This window comes from Cnephaeus nilssonii, assembly GCF_951640355.1.
Source record: "Cnephaeus nilssonii genome assembly, chromosome: 13".
NCBI classification, from domain to species: Eukaryota; Metazoa; Chordata; class Mammalia; order Chiroptera; family Vespertilionidae; genus Cnephaeus; species Cnephaeus nilssonii.
In genome coordinates, this window is record NC_137084.1 from 60,989,769 (window position 1) to 61,005,112 (window position 15,344).

At 43.8% G+C, this 15,344-nt stretch overlaps 1 protein-coding gene across 1 annotated transcript in view; it reads left to right on the top strand.

The window, feature by feature from the left end:
• Nucleotides 1-63: 63 nt before the first annotated feature.
• Nucleotides 64-15,344, top strand: part of PIWIL4 (piwi like RNA-mediated gene silencing 4) — a gene marked incomplete at its 5' end in the record, with an annotated part of 110,300 nt that continues 95,019 nt past the window's right edge. The window contains 2 exons of the mRNA XM_079789372.1: nucleotides 64-468; nucleotides 5,685-5,789. Coding sequence (XP_079645498.1) covers nucleotides 249-468; nucleotides 5,685-5,789 — 325 coding nt within the window. The remainder of the gene's footprint in view (nucleotides 469-5,684; nucleotides 5,790-15,344) is intronic.

A 15,344-nucleotide genomic window follows, 5' to 3' on the forward strand; every position in this document is an offset into this window, starting at 1 on the left:
CTTTGCTGAATGGCCTCAGACCTTTTCCTTAGCCTTTTCTGAATCTTAGTTTCCCTACCCGGGAATAGTAAAGCCTCTCTTGCCAAACTGACGTGTGGAGCAAAGGAGAGATTGACGGCAAATCCTTTGCTTCGGTCAGTAACTAAGCGCGGCCCCCTAACTTCAGCGCCTTCTTGGGCGCGCAGGACACCTGGGGCCGGGGAGAAGGCGGCTGAGAGCTGCTGGGGGCGGGGACGATCGCAGTCTCTATGGCAACCGGAGACGCTTCGCGCTCCCGGCCACAGGCGTTGAAGCTGGGACGGCCAGCCGCGAAGACGCCCGCCCTCGGCATGAGGGTGGAGGACTCGACGGTGGCGGCGGCGCCCGAGGCGGGCAGCGACCCGGAGCAGCTTGGACAGCCGGCCGGGCTGGGGTGCAGGGCGCGCGGGGAGCCCAGCGACGGCGGCCCCCGGGAGTCCCACAAACAGTGTGAGTTCCCCTGCAGCCGCGGACCCTGCGCAGAGGGACATGCATTGTGGAGAACCGGTGAGAAGGAAACGGGGGGAAACCGGAGTGAGACTGGCTGAAGCCGGGAAGGTTTGGGAGGGAGGGGGTGGAGCTGCTGTTTTGGCAAAAGGAGAGGTGATGGCACGGTGGCAGAAAGCACCCAGTCCATTTCCCCAGGTAGCCTCCGACTTCATTGGCTGCGTCATTGGCCTGGAAGATATGGGGGGGGGGGGGGGGATGTATACATAAAATGTATCCAAATATAGAGTCATTAAAATGTTATATGTAATATAAATAATAAAATCTATTCACGGAAACATGTAGATCATGTTTGCCAGTTCCTTCAGTTTACAGACCAGGAGGAACCTGAGGTCTCGCCTGGAGGAAAGGAAGTGACTCTTCCCCGGTCACTCAGCCAGTGCTGGAGAAATACTTCAAACACGTGGACTCCTCTCTTGGACTTTCGGTCCATAAGTTATTACCTAATCCTTTTAGAATCTCACAACTTTAGGCCACTTTTTACCCTGCTGTCTCCTCCCTGCCCTCCCAAACGCACAGAAGGCAGTTCCCGTCCACAGTCACAGCCGACGCTGTAGTTAACTCCAGTCCGCGCCAGGTCGCCGTGCCCATCCGTGTGGTTCCATGGATTTACAGATGTTTCACAGCCCCTGGCGCCCCACAGGTTTTCAGTAGGTGCTAAGGAATGATGATGGTGAAGATAATAAGCCAGAGAGGTCGGAATCCCAGCGGTCTCCAGGCCTTCTGCTGCGTCTCCTTGTTGCGTCTCTGGAGAGCTGTCTCCGTTCCGCAGCTACCTCCCCGCTCAGCGGTCCCTGCAGGGAGGGTTGGGCTGAGGAGGCTCAGTCTCCCGCCGGGGGATCACACAGAGTCCTCCCAAAACACCTACCTCATCAAGAAGCCCCCAAACCTCTGCCTCCCGGTGAAAGGGCCTCTTCCCTCAGCATCAGCTCCAGTATGACTGACTGTGATACATTATTTCTCTACATGCAGAGGCCTTAGAGCAGCTTAGTGCAGTATATGAAAGTATTCAGTATATTTAAGTAATTCCTTATTTTGACAAAGTTCTTATCTAGGTCTTTTCTCATTAAAGATGCTGGAATTTAAAGGTTCTTTATTCCTATGGCCGTAGGTGTAAAAGGTAGAATTAACCATTCGCTCATCAACTCAACAAATACTGAGTCCTTTACTTCATGCCAGGCATTGGGCAAGTTGCAGGGAAGTGAGTAATGAATTGAGGCAGGAGCCTAAACTTTCTGGAGCTCACTGAGTCATTTAGAGTTCCCTCCTCAGCCTCCCCGAAAACCTCCTTTTCGGGCCTCAGCCTAAGTAGAGACAGGCCGTTCACACCCACACCAAGTACTCTGTCAATTTTCAGATGTTTTCAGTCTATTTTTTGGAAAGGACTGCAGTCTCTCTACAGCTTGAACTCCCTAATCACAGATCTGTTCTCATATATACACAGATAGAGTATGGTCCTTTCCCATTAAAATGATATCGTTTCATCCTTGAATTGTATAAAGGTTAATTTGAGCACCTTTCATAGACTTCAAATCTTTCATAGACTTCAATGTTACCTTTAAAATAATTTGTAGCCCACACACCATAATGGTTGACTTCTTCCGATGTTCTCTAGTTTACTAAATCACTGAATCCAGTATTCTAGGTATGATCAGATTAGAATAGTCTGGTGGGACTATATCCTCCTTTAATCTGAACACGGCACTCCTATTAAATGGATCCAAAATTGCCTTAGCTGTTTAGGCAGACACTTTATACTATTAACACATTTAACAAGTGCAGTCTATGACATCCATAATTCCTAAATACAAGTTGGTATAGTTATCCCCTTATACCGTCCTGTGGATTTTAGCACTTCATTCCAGGTATAGAAGTAGCCCTTTGAGTCCTGAGTTTGCCCTTCACCAAGTTTGTGCCATTCTCACATTTGGTTAGTTTGCTGGCATTTTCTACATCCAAGTGAGCAAATTAGATGGTGATCTCAACAATTCCAAGAAGAGCCTCTAGAAGCCCCTGACCTGTCAATCAGCATCTCTGGCATGGGCATTGTGTCTCCTACAAATGCACTTTATCAAATGCCTTGCTGAAATGCAGATACGTTGTGGTTACATCTCTCTAACCTAGCTTGGTTAGTAATTTGGGTTTGGAAGAATCAGGTGGGCAAGACTTTTAATTTTTTTGATGAGTTTTGTGACTTTTGGAAGTTACTTTTTCACCTATAAGATAGGAATAATTATACCTACCCATAGATGATTGTGAGAAAGAGAGATATAATGTATGTAAGATGCTTAGGGCATGGTAGCATTCAATAAATTGTAGCAATTGTTATTAGCTCCTAAAAAACACACGAAAGAGTTTAGTCTGGAATAATGTTGCTTTCAGCAGTCTTTAACACAGTAATCACAGCTCTTCACTGTACTCACAATCAATCTGTTGACCAATTCATTCAAAATGTTGGTGAAGATTGACATTAAACTGCTGCTAGGTTTTTATTTTTCTCTCCCTCCCTCTCTCTCTTCCCTCCCTCCCTCCCTTCCTTCCTTCCTTCCTTCCTTCCTTCCTTCCTTCCTTCCTTCCTTCCTTCCTTCCTTCCATTTCTCTTTGGGGTCAGGGAATATTTGCCTATACTAGCTCCTCAAAACTTTAGTGATTTTCTCTATAAATTCTTCTAGCAGCTGGGCTGAAATTTGTCAAGAGACTTGAACTTAGGACAGGTGGTCTCTTCCTCTTTACTAACCTGTTTTAGGCTTTTCTTCCTTCTTAGCTACATTTCTTAAAAGCTTTTCTGCCTAAATTTTAACCAAAAAAAGTTTAAACCAAAGTTAAGCTGGAGTAATGCTGATCCCATCTCTCATTCCTATGACTCCTAGCTTTGGGGAAACAAGAATGAGATGCAGAAACTATCTCTACCTTGTCCTTGTCTAAGGGTGTGTGGTGTCTTCATGACCAGGCCTGACCCAGGGCCACGGCCAGAAGCCGCAGGTCTCTTGCCCCATTTGGGCCAGTCTGCACTTAAGCCACATTACTCACTTGTGTTCTCTTAAAGCCAAATATTAAATAGCTAAAGTATTTTATTGTTTAGGTGTTCCATGGTTGTTTGTGTTGAGTACTGAGACTAGAACTACTGGTTCCCTGACATTCACAAGGCTGCATTGGCAGACATGCACGTAGAATAGTCTTGAGCTCTATCCAATTTTTTAAAAATATATTTTTTTATTGCTCTCAGAGAGGAAGGGAGAGGGAGAGAAAGATAGAAAATCAATGATGAGAGAGAATCACTGATCAGCTGCCTCCTGCACACCTCCCACTGGGGATGGAGCCCATAACCCAGACATGTGCCCTTGACCGGAATCAAATCCAGGACCCTTCAGTCCCCAGGCCAATGCTCTATCCACTGAGCCAAACCGGCCAAGGCGAGCTCTATCTAATTGAACAATGCTTGATTCTATTTGAACATACATTTGCTGAACATCTATTATTATGCCAAGCTCTGACTAAATAGACATCCGTGCCTTTAGATTAAGGCAGTGGTCGGCAAACTCATTAGTCAACAGAGCCAAATATCAACAGTACAACGACTGAAATTTCTTTTGAGAGCCAAATTTTTTAAACTTAAACTTCTTCTAACGCCACTTCTTCAAAATAGACTCACCCAGGCCATGGTATTGTGGAAGAGCCACACTCAAGGGGCCAAAGAGCCGCTTGTGGCTCACGAGCCGCAGTTTGCCGACCATGGGTTAGGGTATTTATGGTCTGGTAAGGAAGATATGTTACTAGTTATATAAGTAATTGTATGAAAAGTAAATAAAACCATATATAAATTGCAATAAGTGAAATTAAAGAAAGAGGAGCATGCTACGAGGAGAAATAACTAAGAGCATTTTGAGATTGTGGAGTCAGGGAAGGTTTTCCTAAAGAACTGAAATTTGCCTAGCCAGTGTGGCTCAGTGGTTGAGCATTGACCTATGAACCAGGAGGTCATAGTTCAATTCCTGGTCAGGGCATATGCCAGGGTTGCAGGCTCAATCCCCAGTAGGGGGTGTACAGGAGGTAGCCAATCAATGATTCTCTCTCATCATTGATGCTTCTATCTCTCTCTCGCTGTCCTTTCCTCTCTGAAGTCAATAAAAATATTTTTTTTAAAAAAAGAAAATGTTAAGGCTACACCTGAAATTTGAATAGAAGTTCCCTGTGCAAAAATACTAGGAGAACCACACTTTAGGCAGAGAAAATAGATGTGGGAATGGGCAAGAGGGCCATGTTACAGCTCAGAGAACAAGAGAGAAAGGCCGACAGGAGAGATTGGGGAGACAGACAGGGTCAGATAGCACAGAGCTGAAAAAATATAGCTAAGGTTTTAGAACAAATAACACGGTTCTCCACTATTGCAGTGATGTCCTATAGGGCCAGGTTAGAGGCCAGGACAAAGTCATAGGTCCATAAGTGGTTCACTACTACAGTACAGGTTCAGTCTCTAAAAATGATGATTAAATAGTGCTGAGGCTATTCTGTTATATATCTGGATTATAGACTCCATGCACACATCTGAATTATTCGTTGCTATGTCCTTTGCCCCTAGCCAAATGCCTGGCACAGAGTAAGTCTTTAATAGGATTTTATTGAACAAATGAAAGTGTTCTTTTTTTTTTTTTAATTCTCACCCAAGGATATTTTTCCATTAATTTTCAGAGAGAGGGAAAGACAGAGAAATATCGATGTCAGAGATACATCTATTGGCTGCCTCCTGCACGTGCCCTGACCAGGGCCCTGGCCGGGGAGGACCTGCAACCGAGGTACTAGTATATGCCCTTAACCCAGATTGAACCTAGGACCCTTCAGTCTGCAGGCCGATGCTCTATCCACTGAGCCAAACCAGCTAGGGTAAAAGTGTTCTTGAAGCTAATGAAGAAAACTCCATGTATTTCCACATAATACCTAAAAGAGGTATCTTAAACTACACAAAAGTTCAGGAATTATAAGACAGTATGAAGTCCCCCAAAAACCAGGAGATCTTCCCAAAAAAGAGTCTGCAGGGTTTATCATCTGCATTGGTATAGAAGGATATGTCTTTTAAAAAAATAATTACCCATATAAGTGTAATGGCTAGAAGGTTGGGAAGAATTTATGGTATGTAACCAACTTTGTTAATGTCTTTATAGGGAAGAAATTTTTATATTGTGAGCCACACAAGAGAATTAAGGAAGTACTGGAAGAAGAACTCTATATTAAGAGAGATGAATGCCACATTAAAAATCCACCTGCAGGTAATCTCGGTGACAAATGAGTGGACAGTATTTGTGAAATGGATATGAAATTGTCTATTTGATTGCAGAATGATTATTTATTGCAAAATTATGACCATCAAAAGAAAAATGGTTCTTTGAGGAAATTATTGAGCTAATTTTATAAATTATTTGCCTATATCCAAACAAGCTGTTATATTTAGAAGAAAAAATTACTAAGTATCAGTATCTACATTGCTATCTCAGATTTTTTGAAGTTATTTCTATTTAACTAGAGGCCCGGTGCATGAAATTCATGCACAGGGGTGTGTGTCCCTCAGCCCAGCTTGTACCCTCTCCAATCTGGGACCCCTCGAGGGATGTCTGACATCCCTCTCACAATCCAGGACTGCTGGCTCCCAATTGCTCACCTGCCTGCCTGCCTGATTACCCCTAACCGCTTCTGCCTGCCAGCCTGATCACCCCCTAACCACTCCCCTGCCAGCCTGATCAACGCCTAACTGCTCCCCTGCCAGCCCGATTGCCCATAACTGCCCTCCCCTGCTGGCCTGGTTGCCCCTAACTGCCCTCCCCTTCTGGCTTTGTCACCCCTAACTGGCCTCCCTTGCCAGCCTGTTCGCCTCTAACTGCCCTCCCCTGCCGAACTGATCGCTCCCAACTGCCCTCCCCTGCAGGCCTGGTCACCCCCAACTGCCCTAGCCTCCAGGCCTGGGTCCCCCCCAACTGTCCTCCCCTGCAGGCCTGGTTGCCCCCAACTGCCCTCCCCTGCCAGTCCGGTCACCCCTAACTGCCCTCCCCTGTATGCCTAATCACCCGCAACTGCCCTCCCTTGCAGGCCTGGTCCCTCCCAACTGCCCTCCCCTGCTGGCCATCTTGTGGCGGCCATCTTGTGTCCACATGGGGGCAGCCATCTTGTGTGTTGGAGTGATGGTCAATTTGCATATTACCTCTTTATTATATAGGATAACAAGCAGAATTTTTCACCAAGTGCCTGAAAAGCACAATAACATCTTTGATCTTTATCAATATACTGTAGGTATGACCAATAATAGTGGTTCCCAACTTTAGATTTCATCACAATTACCTAGGAGCCTATCAAAAGCAGATTGCTGGAAACTGGCTCAGTAGGTCTGGGGTGGGGGTCAAGAATTTGCATTTGTATCAAGTTCTCAGGTGAGGATACTGCAGGTCAAGGGGCCCCGCTGTGCAAATCACTGACCCAGAAGAATCTAAGTCATTTAAATAAGTCGACTTATCCAAGGATTTACTGCACATACATATAGCGTATGAGTTACATGGTATTGAGAGCTTCTATTGGTGGTTCATTGGGGAAAAGACATGCTCTAGAATCAGAATTCCTCACAGATGTAATTTTGAAACTGCTGGAGCCCCTCATTTTCACAGTTCTTTCTCATTGATTACTAGCTGTATACTTCATGCCCTTCAAATCATCAGTTTTTTATAGAAACTCTCTTGGGTACCATCATTGCTGGGAGAAATAAAAGAATTGAAAATGTGACTCTGAGGATTGTTGAACACCTGGCAGGAAAGGCCTGCATTCTCTAAAAATTCCTAAGAGCAGACACTGCAGGCCACAAGGTGCATAATTTCAGACTCCTGACACATTTGCCTTCTTTTTCAAAACCAGCCAGAGAAACATCTTTTCAGGTCTTCCATTTCACTGATTCTTACAGAAGAAGAGACCAGCAAAGTGGGCAATTTTGTTCATGTGGTATCTGGAAGGAGAGTTACAGTCTAGTTTGAACTCCTGTGAATGGATGGAGAATGACCACTAACCGGTTTCCCTGAAACGCAGACTACATACCATTTCCCTAGTGGTTAAACACTGTTTAAGTCTATACTATTATATTTGGGGTTTACTTTCATTTATACACTTATAAATTTATGATTTATATACTATTTGGATGTTGTATTAATCTTTTTATAAAAATATATTTTTATTGATTTCAGAGAGGAATAGAGAAGGAGAGAGAGATAGAAATATCAATGATGAGCCCTGACCAGTTTGGCTCAGTGGATAGAGCGTCGGCCTGCAGACTCAAAGGTCCCAGGTTCGATTCCAGTCAAGGGCATGTACCTTGGTTGCGGGCACATCCCCAGTGGGGGGTGTGCAGGAGGCAGCTGATCAATGTTTCTCTCTCATCAATGTTTCTAACTCTCTCTCCCTCTCCCTTCCTCTCTGTAAAAAGTCAATAAAACATATTTTTAAAAAAAGAGCCAAAACCGGTTTGGCTCAGTGGATAGAGCGTCGGCCTGCGGACTCAAGGGTCCCAGGTTCGATTCCGGTCAAGGGCATGTACATTGGTTGCGGGCGCATCCCCGGTGGGGGGTGTGCAGGAGGCAGCTGGTCGATGTTTCTCTCTCATCGATGTTTCTAGCTCTCTATCCCTCTCCCTTCCTCTCTGTAAAAAGTCAATAAAACATATTTTTTTAAAAAGAGCCAAAACCGGTTTGGCTCAGTGGATAGAGCGTCGGCCTGCGGACTCAAGGGTCCCAGGTTCGATTCCGGTCAAGGGCATGTACATTGGTTGCGGGCGCATCCCCGGTGGGGGGTGTGCAGGAGGCAGCTGGTCGATGTTTCTCTCTCATCGATGTTTCTAGCTCTCTATCCCTCTCCCTTCCTCTCTGTAAAAAATCAATAAAAGAAAATAAAATAAAAAATAAATAAATATTTATAAAAAAGAAAAGAAATATCAATGATGAGAGAGACTCATTGATCTGCTGCCTCCCACGTGCCCCCCATTAGGGATTGAGCCTCAACCCGGGCATGTGCCCCCACTGGAATCAAACCATGACCTCCTGGTTCATAGGTCAAAGCTCAACCACTGAGCTTTGCCGGCTGGGCAAATGTTGTATTATTCTTATCCTATATAATAAAGAGGTGATATGCAAATTGACCATCACTCTAACACACATGATGGCCACTCTCATGTGGACACAAGATAGCCACCACAAGATGGCCAGCAGGGGAGGGCAGTAGTGGGTGATCAGGCCAGCAGGGGAGGGCAGTTCAGAGGGACCAGGCCTGCAAGGGAGGGCAGTTGGGGGTGATCAGGCCTGCAGGGGAGGACAGTTGTGGGGGACCAGGCCTGCAGGGGAGGGCAGTTGGGGGGGACCAGGCCTGCAGGGGAGGGTAGTTGGGAGAGACAAGGCCTGCAGAGGAGGGCAGTTAGGGGTGACCAGGCTGGCAAGGGAGGGCATTTGGGGGTGACCAGGTTTGCAGGGGAGGGCAGTTGGGGGTGATCAGGCCTGCAGGGGAGGATAGTTAGGGGCAATCCGGCTGGCAGGGGAGGGCAGTTAGGGGTGACCAGGCTGGCAAGGGAGGGAAGTTAGGGGTGACTGGGCCAGCAGGGGAGGACAGTTAGGGGTGACGAGACCTGCAGGGGAGGGCAGTTGGGGGCAACCAGGCCGGCAGGGGAGGGCTGTTAAGGGTGACCAGGCTGGCAAGGGAGGGCAGTTAGGGGTGACCGGGCCATCAGGGGAGGACAGTAGGGGCAACCAGGCCAGCAGGGGAGCAGTTAGGCGTCGATCAGGCTGGCAGGGGAGTGGTTAGGGGATGATCAGGCTGGCAGGCAGAAGTGGTTAGGGGCAATCAGGCAGAGGCAGGCAAGTGGTTGGGAGCCTGCAGTCCTGGATTGTGAGAGGGATGTCTGACTGCCCGTTTAGTGCAGTCGTACATCTCCTGAGGGGTCCCAGATTGGAGAGGGTGCAGGCTGTGCTGAGGGACACACATCTTCCCCCCCCCTGCACAAATTTCATGCACCGGGCCTCTAGTTGTATATATTTGATTATAAGACAGGCTACGTGAATAGGAAATATCATTTGGCTTATAAAAATTCATTTTTATAGGCAACCTTTTCAAATATGTTCAAATAAAATAGAGAATTCATTGGAGACTGTTCTGTAAAGTCAAGATTAACTGACATTAATATAATTATTACCAACCTTAAAAATATAAATGCATAGCTAAGAGAAAATAGGATTTTGGCCAAGGTAGGGGAAGAGGGAGTGATGTTAAGGGGAGGGTTACTAACAGAGGTTTGAATATATTAAAATTACTAATATAACAATATAAAACTTTAATTTGGATAAATATCAAACATGAAGAGGAAAGCAAAATAGGGATGGGAAGAGTGTGTGTTAAGTCTTAATTTTTCATCTTAAGGAATCAATACCCAAACTGATAAATATAATAAATCAAGTTGATAAATTAGGAATTAGAGATATAAGCATATCTTCTAAAATTATCAGAATTAAATAGATACAAGGAGTTAAAAGATAAACTTAGGAAGTATAACTGGGGCTACTGGTAAGAAGTAAATGAGGAAAACCTGCTTTTCATCCTAAAATAATGTTATTTTGTACCCATTTGGTTATATTACTTTAATAAAAATATTTTTTAAGTAAAAATAAAATAGAAAATGCTTGGGATGCATTTTAATAATATCCACTAGAGGTGGCAGAAAGGTACTATTTTAGCCTAGAAAAATCTTTCAGAGCTGAAAATAAATTCTTTAAGGTTAAGTTTTAAAGGGACTCTACTTATGGAAAACAAACTGCTACCTTCTCCTCCTCCTCCTCCTCCTCCTCCTCCTCCTTCTTCTTCTTCTTCTTCTTAAATGGCTGAAAGCCCCATGTCCTTGGCCACAAGCTTAGTCTCAGAGTGTCAGCAGCTCTGGGCCAGACACTGGACCTGCTGGTGCGGGGTTACTGTGATGCAGTTCTTTAAATACATGGTGAAAGACATGGCTTCTCTTCCCGAAAACACAGAATTCCCACACCCAGAATTCTGCATAAAACTTTTAGGGATTGGATGGCTCTTATAGATGTTGAGAGTTTAGTACACTTGACCTATGGTCTCCACTTCTTTATTTATCCTTTGTTCCTCTATCCATTCCAATTAGGTTTTTGCTTCCATGAATCCAGGATAACTGTTCTCTTCCAGTTTTCAAATGGCTTTCCTCTTGAAGGTCAAATCCAATGATCTTGAGATCAGATACAATCCACAAACTCATCAAACTCAACTTTTCTGTAGCATCTGACACAGTTGTTTACTCCTTCCCTGTTAAAACACAGTCTCAAATAGCCTCCAGGTCCCCATGCTCCAATCTCCTGGTTTTGTTCATATCACTTTGGAGAATTTATGCTCTAAACTTTGGAGAATTCAATCACAGGCCCTATTCTCTATCTACACTGACTCCTTGGAGTACAATATCTAGACTAACCGTATTGTTCTCCAAGATTGATCTCTCTAGCTTCTGCTTTCTCCTAAATCCCAAAAGCCTACTTAACTTTCCCCTTGGGTATCTAATAGTTCTCTCAAACCTAACATGCCCAGACAGAACTCATGTTCTTACTCCAGCTTTTGAAATCCCACTCTTCAACAGGTCCGACCTTCTCAAGAAATGGTACCCCATTCACTCAGTTGATTAGGCCAAAGACCTAGAAGTCAAATCCTCAAACTTCATATCCAGTCCATCAACTGATCCTGTTGAATCTGCATTTGAAATATAGCCTAAATTTCCCCAACTGCGGCCTTGCCCAAGCCTCCATCATCTCTTGCAGGCTCGGCAGTAACATCCTATAACAGCTTCTACTGTCGTTTATTCTCTGCACAGAAATCAGAGGGTCGTCTTACATGTGAATCTTCGCACATCACCTCTAAGCTCAACACTCTCCAATGGCTCCATATTAGTCTTTGTTTATGTTTTTATCTCCTTGTATGGCCAACTCACCTCTCTGAACTCATCTCCTATACTTTCCTAATCCACTTTACCACACAGGCTTTCTTGATATATTGGAACAGGTCAAACCTACTACCCACCCATCCCCACCTTCACCTCCACCTTTACACTTCACTTAGAACATCAAATATCTTCCTCTCTCTTCATTCAAATTTTACTTCAGATGTCATTTACTCAGAGGTAACCTCTCTACCAAGTTAAAATAAAAACTACTCACCCTCCCAAGTTGCTCTCTAAGTCTTTATATTACTTCCTTCTTTTTTCTATCACTTCCTGAATTATATGTTAATTTGTGTACTCCTTTATTGACTCTCCCACTAGAACATAAGCCACCTGAGGACAGAGTCTTTATTTTATTTACCACAAATTCTCACAAAAGCCATGTGCTATAGCTGTTATGGCTTTTTTGAGATATAGGTTTTACCCATTTTTATGGATGAGTCAACTAAGATTTTGAGAGGTTTTTTTTACTGTCCAAGGTTATGCATTAAGTAGATGGCAAAACCGAATTCCAAAGTCAGGTCTGACCCCAAATGCAATTGACTTCCTTTTTTATTTATTGGTTGATTGATTTTAGAGGGAGAGAGAGCAAGTGAGAGAGAAAGTGAGAGAGAGATTTGTTGTTCCACTCATTTATGCATTCATTGGTTGATTTCTGTATTACTCTAACTGGGGATTGAACCCGCAACCTTGGCTTATTGGGATGATGCTCTAACCAACTGAGCACCAGGCCAGGGCACCAATGACTTTCTATTCACTGTAGTGCCTCCTGGGACATGTTATGGCTAAATCTAGTGGCTTGAGATTTCTGCAACATTTGACATAGTTGATGGCTCTCTCCTTAACCCTTCTTCCTTCCTCAAATTCCTTGATACTAAAATGCCCTCATTCTTCTCTTCTCTGGCTAGTCCTTCTAATCCTTCTTTGTGAATAGTTTTAAATCACCCCCATTTTCAAATGTGGATGTTTGCCAGATATTACCCAGAGTCTTCTCATCTTGTTTCGTGAGTTCTCCCTGAATCGGCTCAGCTATTCCTGTAGTTTCCTCTACTATATCACTGCCATGCTTCTGAAATCTGTGTCTCCAGGCTAAACCTCTCTTCCCAGATGTCCCATAAGTACCTAGGATCCACGTCCAAAATTAAACTCATACCTCTCCCCATTGCTCCTTCCCATGTATCACCCATCCCAATGAATGCCATGGCCTGTTGTCCAAGTCTAGAATCAGAGAGCCATCCTCCATACCACTCCAGATCACCACCATATCCTGCATCTCATTAAGCTATCAGGGCTATCTTAGCTTGCTCAGGACCCAAACTGTTGGCTCATATGCTAGCTTCCTCTTGCAAACATATGGACATATTTATTTGTTCTGCATTGTGTTTTTTAAATATATGAATGAGTTGTCAACATTTTAAATAATATCAGGACCGTTTATATACAAATCTAGATTTCCAGATTATCTTGGGTGAAGAGAAAGGAGGGAAGAGAAAGAAAGATGTGACAACAGAGTCGACATTCACAGTTGGCAGCAGTGGCTAGAGCTGGGTCACACTGTCCCCGCTGGCCTCTCCACTCAGCTGTTAAATGTTGCTCACCCAGTTCCCCAGTCATGTGGGGTATATCACACCCTATTTAATGTTTACACATTCACTGCAGACTTCCTCTTCTTGTGGTAGAAGTAGGGGAAAAGTATTTCTCTTGCATTCATGCCTCCAGCAAAAGTAGAAAATGAGACTGGAAGAGCCAGTTATTTTTTACCCTTGACTTTACTTACTTATAGTACCTGCCTGGTTTCGCTCTCTCTCAGAAATTCTCTCATATAGATAAGCAATATATACTATTTCTTAGGTATACCCAAGTCTATCTACATTCTAGGGACTCCAAGGTATATACATGTATCGAAGGATGTTTGTGGAGCTATGTATACATTAGTTGGGTTCATTTGAATTTTTAAACAATCAATTTCACAGACTCTCACAATGATATGATTGCTGAAGGTGAGATGTCAAAGAGTGTCCAGACTGGGCTTCCCCACAATCAATGATAAAGGACCTACACATGGGCACATAACAAAGTGCATGTTGGTAAACCTACTGCAGAAATTATGCCATTTGGTAAGAGGGGGATTTGTCCCAAAATTAAGCAACTCAAATTATATCGTGTTTTAATTGTGACTGAGTTAGTAAAGTCAAGTACCCAGAAGCATTAGACTTAAATTATTTATGTGCCTTTTCTCTTTTTCTTTGGTTGGTAAAAGATCAAAAGTTTCCTCTCCTTGGGTTGAGTGAAATTATTTAAAAAAAAAAACAAAACAAACAGAAGATCCAGAAGTTAGGTTTTATGGACATCTAACAGAGTGAGCCATACATTTCTTTGGGATGCTGTTGTTTGGGTAGGAACAGGGGACTCGGATAAGGAGCTGTGCAGTCTTCTGGGGCCCTCAGGTGCATGAGCTGTCCCATCTGTTCTTGTGGCTGTGCCGTGACAACAGTTATAAGAGCTGTGAAGACCGTGCAAGGGCCAAGATGTCCTAGGTGGTGCTTGCTGTGTCCCCATACTGGGGTTTAGGGAATGGCATCAGTGGCCACAGGAAAAATGGGCTGCCAGGCCTCTAAACCCTCTATTCTCTGGGCTTTTGATTTTTTTCCCAGGATTCTGAAGCAGAGACATAAGAGCTCAGTAAGAAGCATTGGATGCTGTGGTGAGGGGTGAGGTAGATGAAGGGTGTCTATATATATATAATGATGATGGGAATACTAATTATTATCCTAATGACTATCATTGACAGTGTGTCTTCTGGACATGAGAGTGTTTACAAATTATCTCTCTTAATTCCTGCAACAAGGCTGTGCTCTTATTATTCCCATTTTGCAGATCTGGAAGGCGAGGCTCAGAGAGGTTCAGCGACTTGCCCATTTTCACACACTGAAATAGCTGATATTTGAATGCAGGCTATTAACCATTGAGTTATACTGTCCCGCGCGTGCGCGCACACACACACATACACCCCCCCCCCAAAAAACAAAAACAAAAAAAACACCAAAACAAAAGTTGGCACATTTCCCCTGTTTCAGCCCCAGTTTAGATTCAGAACGGAGGTCTCATCACACACATTCCTGACAGGTGAGAACAGGGCCAGGACCCACAGAAAGGTTCTCTGCGTCCTGGAAAAAAGAAAAAAAAATGCAATTTTCTGATCAGCTCTCCTGTGAGGTGAAAATGGAATTTGGGGCAACTTATGGAACTTTCTGGATATATGAGAATTTAGCAGACATCATCATTCACATATTTTCAGTGATTCCCTGAAGATTTCCCCCTCCTTACAACTTTTTAAAAAGAAGAGGTAAGTTTGAAAGGCATGCATTATGGAATGATTTATCTTTAAATGACTTATATGTTTCTGATAAATTCTACAGAGGACTTTGCAGAAATAAAACTAATATTCTAATTTAATGTTTCCACATTGCAAGGGCTTTTGTATTTTTCTGGCTAAGACCTGTAGGACTTTAGTATGTAGTCCTGATAAATTTGATTAATGAAGCTTCCTCGTTTTGTCTTCCACATTTCCTTTCCCAATGACTTTCAATAGTGTCCTGCCAAATCCATTCATCTGTGTCTCTCTGTGTGTTAATGCACGGAAACTTAGAGTCTGGCTTATTATGTTTAGTACCAACTGAGAAAATGTAAAATGTTGCTCAGTGAGAATGGATATGTTTGTTATTTGTTAATTCATTCAACAAAAATGTTTCATTTACCTACAATATGCAAGGAATTTACTCGACCCCCGAAGGCATGTCAAGATAATTAC